Source organism: Trachemys scripta, chromosome 12 (genome assembly GCF_013100865.1).
Source record: "Trachemys scripta elegans isolate TJP31775 chromosome 12, CAS_Tse_1.0, whole genome shotgun sequence".
Taxonomy (NCBI): Eukaryota; Metazoa; Chordata; order Testudines; family Emydidae; genus Trachemys; species Trachemys scripta.
Window position 1 is genome coordinate 5,941,149 of NC_048309.1, and position 11,988 is coordinate 5,953,136.

An 11,988-nucleotide genomic window follows, 5' to 3' on the forward strand; every position below is an offset into this window, starting at 1 on the left:
GGGGCCCAAAACTGGACACAGTATTCCAGATGAGGCCTCACCAATGTCGAATAAAGGGGAACGATCACGTTCCTCGATCTGCTGGCAATGCCCCTACTTATACAGCCCAAAATGCCGTTAGCCTTCTTGGGAACAAGAGCACGCTGTTGACTCATATCCAGCTTCTCGTCCACTGTGACCCCTAGGTCCTTTTCTGCAGAACTGCTACCTAGCCATTCGGTCCCTAGTCTGTAGCAGTGCATGGGATTCTTCCGTCCTAAGTGCAGGACTCTGCACTTGTCCTTGTTGAACCTCATCAGGTTTTTTTCTGCCCAATCCTCTAATTTGTCTAGGTCCCTCTGTATCCGATCCCTACCCTCTAGTGTATCTACCACGCCTCCTAGTTTAGTGTCATCTGCAAACTTGCTGAGAGTGCAGTCCACACCATCAGGAATATAATGAAACACTAATATCCTAAGCAAAGCCAACAATGCACTAGGTGTTTTCCAAACATAAATGAAAGCAAATTTCCTGCCTTGAAGATCATACAAGATACAGCCCCAATTTAGCAAAAGCACGTAAGCATGCACTTAGCTCTCACTGTTTCAAGTGCGGCAGTGCTCTGCTGAATCGGGGCCTAAAAGACAGACAGACAAAGCTTAGGGAAAAGGGATAAAATATAAGCCAAGTGGTCAAGATGGTGACATGTTTCAATCACGTAATGAATTTGGGTGAATATATAGATTTCCCCCAAATTTAACCATAATCAACCAGACCGTTTCTTGTAATCTTTACAGTAAGAAAATGATTTTCCCTTTGCGAAGTTCATTCTTCATCCTGCTCTTAAGCCCTACCAGATCCTGTACAGGAGTCCAAGGTTCCCAGATTATCTCTGGACTTCATCTCCCTGGACCCACGGAGGCTGAGAGTGCTATAGAGATGACTGCACCTGTCTCCCAAGGGAGTACTGCTGAGGCTGCATGTTGGATTTGGGGAGACTGAAGGGGGGAGCTGCTCCCTCCTCCCCAACTTCAGATGCTCAGATAGTTCCCAGTACAGTAGCGGTGGCTGCTCTGGTGGTGGCGTCAGCCCGGCCTTAGGACGTCCATATTCAATTATTATTTCCTGTAGTGATGCAGTCAAAGAAGTAACAATCGTGCCTTTCCTTTTGCTGGGGCATTGGTGCTATCATAGTGTGTGTGGGGGGGAGGGTGCACTTGCACATGCGAGAGACGCAAAGGCACCTTCTCCTTCATTACCAAAAGCTTAGGTCAGAGATATCTGCACCATGTACAGCGACTGCACTGTATTCTAGTAAGTAACGCTGCTTTGGTCCTGTATCCAATTCAGACACATCCGGCCAGAATATCCCTCCCTTAATGTGGAGGATGCTAAGCTCTTGGCTAATGATCATAGAGAGGTTCTACATGCAGCCCAGCCAGAGACAGAGAGTGGGGGAGCTGAAGATAAAGCTTGTGTTACCTGTGAAAGTGTTGCCGCCTTTATATCGCAGGTTCCTCACCGCCTCTAACACCTCGTCCCTTGTGACATAGGTGTTCAGGTTCCACTCTGTCCGTGGATCGCTGCTGTACTGGGACAAACCTGGGGAAGGCAAGAGCAGTCAACAGAGTGCAACCAAGGGGTCAAGCAGCAAGATGAAAGCTGCTTTTTCCCAGGATTGTCATAGACAGGCAGTGTTGGCTACCGGATAGTGCGCCAAACAGATCTGGGATCTACTTCCAGTTCCACCGCTGGCCTTCTGTGGGCAAAGTCACCTCTCTACGACAATTTCTCTACCTCTGAAAGGGGGATAATGGTTCTTAACTCCCCTGCAATGCGTTTTGAGATCTGAAGCGCTATGTAAGAGCTAGGTATTATTGTCATTAAGGCAGTTGCCAGGTTCCTATTCCATCCCACAGTTCCCTTCTGCTCTTCCCTTTCACCTCCCACTCCGTACCTGCGTCACCTTTCTCCCTTTAGTTACACCGGCCCAACTTTTCTCTTCCCCAGCCTCTTGTTACTATTTATTCATTGTATTGCCACTGCACGAGGCACTGAATGTCTGAAGTGCTTCTCAAAATGTGGGCCACAGCACACACTGTAGTTGTCTGTTACAACCACTAGAGGTCAGACAAGAATCGCTGTCAATACGCAAGCATACGATCCAACGTGCAGCCACGTGAAAGAAGTTGGCTGAGAACAAAGTGCAAAAATGCAAATCCTAGAGCTGCCCGGAGGGGCACTTAAACAAGATAGAGTTGGATGGGACCTAATGCCCTCCTTATCCTTCCAAAGACTGCACGTATGACATGGCACTCAAAGGGCGACGTTCATTATCCGTCTAGCTTCGCTGCTTAAATATGCATTTGTTCAGCTTTGCGAAAAACAGAGCCATTAGCAGATCATTTAGGCTCATAGAATGGTCAACAAGCACATCCTCTCCAAGTGTAGGAGACATTCCCAGGAGACAGGTTTCAGAGGGGTAGCCGCGTTAGTCTGTATCAGCAAAAACAACGAGGAGTCCTTGTGGCACCTTAGAGACTAACACATTTATTTGGGCATAAGCTTTCGTGGGCTAAAACCCACTTCATCAGATGCATGGAGTGAAAAATACAGTAGGAATATATATACACCTCTACCCTGATATAATGCAACCCGATATAACACCAATTCGGATATAACGCAGTAAAGCAGTGCTCCGGGGGGAAGGAGGGGGCGGCGGGGCTGCGCACTCCGGCGGATCAAAGCAAGTTCAATATAACGCAGTTTCACCTATAACGCGGTAAGATTTTTTGGCGCCCATGGACAGCGTTATATCGAGGTAGAGGTGTATATACAGAGAACATGAAAAGATGGGGGTTGCCATACCAACTCTAACGAGACAAATCAATGAAGGCAGGCTATTATAGTTTTAAACTATTTCCCCCTGCTAATTTTCCCCCCTACTGTTACTCACACCTTCTTGTCAACTGTTTGAAATGGGCCATCCTGATTACCACTACAAAAGTTTTTTTTTCCCTCCTGCTGATAATATCCCACCTTAATTGATTTATCTCGTTAGAACTGGTATGGCAACCCCCATCTTTTCATGTTCTCTGTATAGATATATCTTCCTACTGTATTTTCCACTCCATGCATCCGATGAACTGGGTTTTAGCCCACGAAAGCTTATGCCCCAATAAATTTGTTAGTCTCTAAGGGGCCACAAGTACTCCTCATTCTTATTCCCAGGAGAGGACATGTGCTGGGTTTTATCCTGATTCTGTAGCTGGAGGCCTGGAGACAAGAAGCTCTCTTACCTATCCTTATCTTATCCCGGGCAATACTGAATGGTGAAACCAAGGTGCTCAGAAACTCCCTGATAAGCTTGAAGTTGCTGCGTCCAATACTCCAAGACCCATCCACCAGCAGGACGATATCAGTTGTGGCAGATGTGTCACATCGAAACTGAGGACCTAGGAGACACAGTGATTGAGATCAGTCGGAGGATGCAGGAGCTGTGACAAGAGAGCCCCAGCACCACGAATCAAAACACATCCCCTTGGCTTTAAGGGCAAGAATCAGGTTTGTGAAACGTCAAAGCTGAAACTTTCATAACTTCATTAGAACCAGACCCCATTTTGTGGTTAGATGGACCAATAGTCTGTGATCCCCATAAATTGCAGTGATTAGGTTAGAGCATTAGTCCGTGATAGTACTACCTATCAGTGCTGCAAACTCAGCCTATGTCTGGACAATCAAGCTTATGCTTTCTGTACAAGACTGCAGATAATGTACAGTAATCTGCCATTATAAGGTAGATGATTGATCAACAAGGCAGAATAGAATCCCACTCTCTCCTTCTTAACTGAGTTTTGCCATTAAATAATCCACCAAGCAGGTACAACTCTAAGACACAATCATTTGTGCCTCTGGAATGCTTGGATCTCAAAGAGCTTTACAAGTATTATTTCCATTTCACAGATTGGCAAACTGAGGCACGAAGAGATAAAACGATGTGCCAAGGCCAGAATCACAACCAATTTTCTTGCTTCCAAGGAGAGAGAGATCAACAACAAGGCATCACCTTTGCCTGGTCACTTGGCTGAGTACAAGCTTGCTTATAGCATCAGCACACAGGTGTATAGGAGTGAAGGGGTATGTTCTTGGGGTAAAGTAGTTAAACCTTTTAGGAAATATGCCTCGCCTAAGCACCGCTCTATGTAAACTGTCAGATCCATTACATTCAGCTCTAATCCAGCTCTTTCCTTTATATCACACTAAAATTTATGGAATCTCAGGTGATTATTTAGTTCCATTCCAGCAGGAGATCCCCTACGGGCTATAATTATTCAGATGCTTTCTCTATATTAAATCTAATCTCTTCCTAAACTGTTGGCACCGTGTATCTGTACACCTCCCTCCCTAGCCCATGCCTGCAGCTAGCAGGGAATAAGATAAGGCACATCACTGATAAGCTGCAATTTTCCCCTGATTTTTTTTTCAGATGGACATTTTACTTTTTTTGGGGTGAACACCAGAGGGTACCAGGCAAGAAAGAACAGGCTGCACTGCAGAACGCATTCCTGCCGCATCTCACAGAATTACCATGTGACGGCCAGGGATTCCACTGGTCTCTGCGGACGGACCAGACTCAGGCACGCAGGACAATCTGGTTTCCATTGGTGATCCCCTAGATTGATTCCTCCTGGCCACTCAATTGCCATTCCCCATTGATGAGACTGAGGGAGCAAATCCAGTGTCACTTAGGCGGTCTCTCCGTTAGGACAAAAGGTGTGTTCTTAATCCGAGCTAACCAACACAAGGTGAAACCCTCGTGAAGACAAGGCTTTGTACTTTTCACACGAGTTAGCAGGTCAAATCACAGACTAAAAGGAGCCTTTAACTCAGCCTGGTAACTCCTGTGAAAACAAGCAGCCTGCATTCACTAGAATTTTACCTCAAGTTAAGAATACACCTTTTGTCCTAAGGAAGAGAAGGCCCCAGGAGACAGGACAAAAGGCCTGGAGAAAACTAGAGTTTGCTGATGGACACGCTGTGCACTATTGGTGTTATTTCTTGTAAAACTAGCCATTCCCTCCCACCCCCCATTTGAAAATCCTTTGCATATGATCCAGATATCTGTGAATGTATTAGTTATTCCCGAGTCTCTGCTACCCGGCTGCAATCATAGGAACTGTTATCTATCTCTAAGGTACTTATATGACCCCTATTGCTATGGTATCTGAGTGCCTCACAACCTTTAGTGCATTAATCCTCACAACAGCACTGTCCCACCTCACAGGGGTATTATCCCCATTTTAGAGAGAAACTAAACTTGTCCAAGACCATACAGGAAGTTTGTGAAAGAGCAGAGACTTCAAGCCAGGTCCTCCAAGTTCTTGTCTAGTGCCCTAACCACTGGAGCATCCTTCCTCTCCATTATAAGAAGGAAAGACAGATCTGCTGAATAATTTGGATGAAAATCTTTCCGTCTGCAAGGCTTTTCAGTTTGACTATTAACTATTCATTATTTGCAGTGCATGACAGGTCACACGGTGTTGTTTTTACTTCTTGAGTGGGTGCCTGAAACTTCCACACTAGAGAATAATGAGTGGAGAAGAGCAGTTAATGAGTCAGTGCACTTCCCAGTAGGAATTTTTGCACTAAGGTCTGTGACACTTTGCAGAGCTGCGAGCATTTCCATCAGTACTTGGCAGATCTCCAAATCGTGACCCCACACATAATAGCAAACTGAACAAACACCCGTATTCTTGACAAGATTCATGAATGTGGCGATGCCATAAAAATACCTAAGTCTACTGGGAATACCCTTCTCCCTTTGCTTGGATTGTTCAGAGGCAATTTCTCCTCTTTGGGTAGGATGGTGAATATTTTAAAGCTGAATAACTTTCCTGGGTGCATTCTGGAGGGGTAGAAGTTGTGTTAGAAACAAGACTCACCTCTCTTTAAAGTTTCCTTTGTGTGTTTTCCTTGGCCTAGATCTCCTCGCTCAGATTTTGTGGGGCTGCGCAGAGTTGTTTTCAGCACTGTCAGTGTTTCTGTCACACTGAACTTGGTGTTTGGTTTCCTTCCGAGGGTTTCACTGGAGCCCTTGGATACTGTTGCCTTCTGTCTTCTCTTTTCAGGTCTGTCTTTTGCTGCACTCCACAGCATCACAAAAGAGAAAGAGCCCATTCTCCTTAGCACGTCATGCACCTCCCATTCAGAGGAACAAGCTGAACGTACTGGAACACACTGGCTAAGAGTGTGTGTGTGTGTGTGTGTGTGTGTGTGTGTGTGTGTGTGTGTGTGTGTGTGTGTGTGTGTGTGACTACAGAGTTCTACTGGATGGAGTTGCAGACTGGCACAAGTGTGTCAGACCCCCAGTGGCTGGCTCACACGGGCTATAAGCCCTAACCCTGCTGCTTCTAATGGAGTTTCTCTTATCGGTGAAGAGGTAGGGACCTAGGTTTTTGGAACCAAAATCTTAAATTCTGTCACCGCAGTAGATCATGGACTCCTATATGGCCATGCCAAGTGTTATGAACTAGGGCTGTGATGTCTACATATAACCAGCCATGGATTTTTTTTTAAAGGGGCTGGTACTCAGTTACCAGATGTGAATGCATCCCTTGGAGTTGAATTCCTGCGAGCCCCAGGTGTGCACGGACAAGCTTTGTCTAGCTGGAGGGGAAGCAATATGCTGACTACTGTGTACCTGAAGTAAGATTTACTCCAGGGCTGAATTTGGCCCATTGTCAGAGTGTTTTTTAAATGATCAAAGGCTCAGGAAACATAGGGCTCTGCATTCTCAGAGGGAGAACCCAGAGGTGAAGCGAAGGGAGGTCTCATCCTTACACTTCCACAGAACCCTGAGGAATCCTCCTGGATTCTCGGACGAGGCATCCTGTCCTTGACCCAGAACTGAAAGGCATCCTCTAGGAAGGTTGCTGGGAAATATTCCCTTCTGATGGCCAGATTTATTATTTGGATTGTGGCAGCACCTAGGACCTCCAGCCACAGACCAGGGCTCCATTGTGCTAGGAGCTGTACAAACACAGAACAGTAAGATAGTCCCTGCCCCATTCTCCTTCCTTCCCCCATCTTCTACCCTGCCTTCTCCTGGCTCTCTGTGGCTGTTGGCCTGTGCACCGACCCTGCACATACCTGTCTGTGTTGAGGCTTCACTCGGAGCCGGTGACGTTGTCTTAGCCGCTGGAATGTGCTCAGTTGCTGTATTTCTCAAAGGGGTGATGCTGTTTCCTGGGGAGGTCGCTGTGTTCCTTCGGGTATTTCTAGCCTGCGAGACGTTTTTCAGCTCCTGAACTGCAAGAGGAGCAGCAGCAGCAAAGGAGAAGGTGGAGAAGTAAAGGGAGTCGGCGTAAACCTGGTGCCACTGAGATCGGCCCCACGAACTGCAGCTCTCAGGCTCTCCCTGTGCCCTCTACCACCACTCCGATCACAATCACCACAAAAAGACAGTTCGCAAGGCCATGTCGATGTCCAACGCCACTCACGGGATGTGGACACTGCCCCCACAGGGTGTGACTGCAGCTGGAGGAGACATACCCGAGCTAGCTCTGATCAGGGACAGGGAAGCTGCACCACCACATGCTTCAATATGGGCTCGTCCCGCGTGTAATTACCCAGTGCTCTGGGAGGGCTTGTACAACCCCCGCTGAAATACGGACGGCTGCAACTTCCTTGGCTCCATTAAAGCTAGCTCGGGTGCATCCACAGACATATCTTTAGAGGACTAACTCGGAGGAAACCCACTTGTCCGGGCACCGTAAGCCATGCCAACGGGGACAGCACATACCGTGCATCATACTTACTCACAAATTTCCTTTTAGCAAACAGGGCTTCTTGGGAGCCATTGAGCACGTAGATTTGCAGGGTGTATTCCTTCGTGGGGCTCAGCCCCCCCACTGTTGCCTTAGGCGTTTTGGTTTTCAGCATGACTTCCTGTTCCGGGTCACCTGGAATGGGGTTTGCGAGGGCAGAGACACAAAACAGACACCTTTGAAAACAGGCTCGATGCAGAATATGGGAGTCTTATGAGCCTTGACAGGGGTCTCAACTGCAGGACACCAGCCAGCTGAGCTCTTGCAAATTCCTTCCGTCTAATGGAATGTAGGCCAGGCAGCACCCATCTACCAATCCAAGGTACTTACACAGCCCCCTTTACTGGAGTGTATGAGCACCTCTCAATTTTAGTGTATACATACGTCCTTGCAATGCCCCTGGCAGGTCGCGCAGTGCTATTATCTCCATTTTATAGCTCGGGGAATGAGGCCCAGAGAAATTAGGCCCAAATGTGCAAAATTTACTTCTAATTTTGAGTGTCCAGTTTTGGACACTTTGGGGGACGGCCTCTCCAGAGGTGCTGAGCACCACAGCCGGTCAGGAATTTTTCAGTTAGCTGATTTCCCATCCAAAAAAAATATTAGTTTGTTGAAACCAAAACTGTTTGTGGGAAAGAGTCGGTTTTGATCCATTTCTCTGCCCAAAAAGTTTCAAAAATTGTTAGAACGTCCTGGTCTGATATTTTCTAAACAAAATATTCCGGTGTCCTTGTTGGAAGTGACTTTTCATTTTGAAATCGGAGTTAATTATAGTAAAAATCATGAAAGAAAATAAAAAAATAGTTCACATTGAAACAAAATGTTTCAGAATTGTCTAAGCAAAATGTATCAATTGATCCAAACTGATTTATTTTATTTTGGTTCATGACAATTTGAGATTTCGATTGTTCTTCCTGATTCACGATGGGAAAATATTTTGGGAAAAGAAAAAAAACCAAACATTTTCCCGGTACAAGAAAACCATTTCCTGCCCATCTCTCCTGAGCACCCACCCATGTCCTTGGTTTCCTTGGGAGCCGTTGGTATCTGGCACCTCTGGAAATCAGAACCATTAAGTCTAAAATTTGGACACTCAAAGCTAGGTGCCACTTTTGAAAGTTTATGCCTAAGTGACTTGGCCACGGTCGCACAAGGAGTCGGTGGCAAAGCAGGGAACTGAACCTTGATCTTCTGAACCAATTGGTGGTACCCTACCCAGTGGGTCATCCCTCCTCTCTCTCTGTCACTTTCACCCCAGCTATCTGAGCAAACCCCATTTCTCACTGGCTGATTCAGTTGCTCTGTCCAGACAGAGGCCATTTCTGGAAGTGACGCCTTCTATCAGCAGGGCTAGCCCAGGTTTCATAGAGCCTGTGACCAGATCTCACAAAACCCCCAACACACGCTTACCGGCTACACAAGCACAGATGCCATAGGTAGGGATGGGGGAAAATGTTTTGCTTAATTTCAAACTATCAAACATACTGGAAAAGAGCCAATGGGAAAATCTCGCTGGCTCACTGCTGTGCTAGCTTGTGACACTGCTGTCCAGCGATAGATGGATGGATGGATGGAGAAACAGAGAAGTTGAATAGAAAGGGGAGGCCACAGGGCACTGACAGATCCAACAGTCCACGGCAGCTCGATTACTGTTATATGTCTGGCAGCGGCTGCCAGCAGTGCTATTGCTACTGGAGCTGTCAGTTGTTTGGTGGCGGCACGTAGAAACGCTGGTTGCACAGAGCAGCTTCACAGGTGACCGAAGGCTGAGGTCGCCACCACCCGTCAGTTTAAGACAGGAGCTGAACAGTGACATTGCTAAGGGCTTCATCTCTGAGGCAGCATTTCCCCCTGGGGTTAGTTTGCAGACCCAGTCATTCTTCCTCTTGCTGCAGGAATTTGTGACTTAAAGCAACACAACTTGCTACGATGTAGAACTGCATCCCATCACTGTAATATCGCTCGGTTAGAACCGCTGGAGGAATATTGCCTCTGCCAGCTAGTGATGCAGGACATTTCAGCTGGACCTTTGCCTCTGGGCAGCTGCCACCTTTCTGTGGACATGCCCCTACTGAACCAACATGGCAAGAAGCCGCAGAACAGAGGGGACAGCATCTATGGATTCACTCTCCAAAGCCGCAACCAAATGCATGTAAGGGGGAGAGAGGAGAGGAGGGGTGGGAGGGGAGTGGTAACATGTTTTCTGTGGGCAGAAAGTCTGATTGGCACCACTGACTGTCTGATAGGGTGTCAGTGCTGCCTGTGCCCATCATTCTCCCATTGTGGCCCTGGAGTAAGGTTTCATCTACCATCCATGATCACGGCAGTACCTCACCCCTGCCCGATGGGGAATGAAAGGTCTGAAGCTCCTGGAAAGATCTCATATGGTGTAACCCCTTGGGGTTTAGAGAGCATGGCTCCTTTAAATCTTTTTCCCAAGGTGGGGGGAGAAGTGAGAGTAAGGAGGGAAAGTCCAGGAGGTGGCTCTGGAGTTGCAGAGAGAAAGAAGGGCTGCAGCCCGCAGGCCCTCACAAAGTGAAGCAGCAGAGAACCTGCCTGAAGCCTGGGAAGGACAGGCCGGAGCTGGACCCAGTATCACTGCTGCCCAGAGCTGCATGGGGCTGTGAGTATGGGGCTAGTGACTCTGTATTGGGAAGAAGGAGGGAGGCTGTTAGCTAGTTAAGTGGGGAGGTGGTCGCTCTGCGTGGCTTTGCAGAGAGCTGCAGAAGAGGGCACTGGAGGGGTTTGTGGGGAAAGTTCACAGGCGCCGAAGACGACCAAGAGCACTCAAGACTCACCACTGGACTGGAACTTTGCTCAGGACTCCTGAATTCTGTGTGCAGACACATTGCTCAGTGTCTGCCCTTCCAGCCTGTGCCACCACTGGGCACGTGGGGCCTTGGTTTGGATGCAACCCTGTTCTACTGCTCCCACTATATTTCCCCTTGTTGCTTTTCTCCTCTCATCCCTCTGTAAATAAATATTTCCCTTTATTATGTCCATTGTACTTTTCCTATGAGTGGGCGTGTTCACTCTGGGGGGTTTGGAACAGGTGCCCCTGGGGTGGAAGGGATTTTTTCCTGCCGCATTCCTGCGCGCGCCTTCTCTTGGCCAGAGCTGCCTGCAGAGCAGACTCCATCTTGGCTACGAGGGCGCTAGAGTTACAATGGCAATTCAAATAAGCCTAGGGGAAAGGAAGGAGTATCCTCGCTCTGACACAAACCCATGCTCGCTTCAGCTATAATGAGACATCTCTGGTGAGGCGGACTGAGTGGAGTTTGTGGTCACAAAACCAAGAGGAAGGGAGACATTGAGAGAAAGAGACAACTGCTCCCTGGACTGCTAGTCTGTGACTGAGTTGACAGGTCCACGTGTCTGAAACTACGGTGACTGACAGGTTTCTGACCCCTCAGCTTCTGAACTGATGCCTTCTTTAAGGTCCAGAAATTACTCTTTAAATCTGAGCATTAGGGAAATCCTTAGGCATGTAGCAGTGAATGTCTGTGAGAAGGGAATTGTCTGGATCACCGGAATTCTGACAATCCCCCGTGCACACTGCAGCCCTGGTTGTAACTGGGGACGGAGAAGTGAGAAACATTCAACTCCAGCTGAGCAAACAGGTGCCTGCAGAGCTAGATGCAAGGTTGGTGAAAGCCCATCCAACAACCGGTGTGCATGCAGGCATTCCTTGCTGATAGCTACCCTCCTCCGCCTCGCTGCACGGCCCTTCAGTGACACAGCCAGGGACAGCACCACACCACTGCGATCAGCAGAAGTGCTTGACTAAAATCCCTCAGCGTAAGAGAGCAGTAGATGGATGGATATTGCCCAGGAAGCGTCCTCAGCTCTGGAATCTGCTCCCCAGCTTGGTCTTCTGGAGCCTGGGAATTCTATAATTATTTTAGTGGATTTAATTCCTGTAAAACCTTCAGGGCTGCAGCGAGAGGTGCCCTGCAAATCAGAATACTACAAAAATGTAAGGTTTAAGAGTTACAGCCGTGTTAGTCTGTATCCGCAAAAAGAAGAACAGGAGTACTTGTGGCACCTTAGAGACTAACAAATTTATTAGAGCATAAGCTTTCGTGGACTACAGCCCACTTCTTCGGATGCATATAGAATGGAACATATATTGAGGAGATATATATACACACATACAGAGAGCATAAACAGGTGGGAGTTGTCT

General features: G+C 47.6%; 1 protein-coding gene across 4 annotated transcripts in view; it reads right to left on the minus strand.

Annotated features, from left to right (window-relative positions):
* Positions 1 to 11,988, minus strand: part of COL20A1 (collagen type XX alpha 1 chain) — a 100,956-nt gene that overhangs the window by 73,650 nt on the left and 15,318 nt on the right. For all 4 annotated transcript variants that reach the window (XM_034787771.1, XM_034787772.1, XM_034787768.1 and 1 more), the window contains 5 exons: positions 7,797 to 7,940; positions 7,129 to 7,287; positions 5,922 to 6,119; positions 3,279 to 3,434; positions 1,462 to 1,581 (listed from right to left, as the gene is read on the minus strand). In XM_034787771.1, coding sequence (XP_034643662.1) covers positions 1,462 to 1,581; positions 3,279 to 3,434; positions 5,922 to 6,119; positions 7,129 to 7,287; positions 7,797 to 7,940 — 777 coding nt within the window. The remainder of the gene's footprint in view (positions 1 to 1,461; positions 1,582 to 3,278; positions 3,435 to 5,921; positions 6,120 to 7,128; positions 7,288 to 7,796; positions 7,941 to 11,988) is intronic.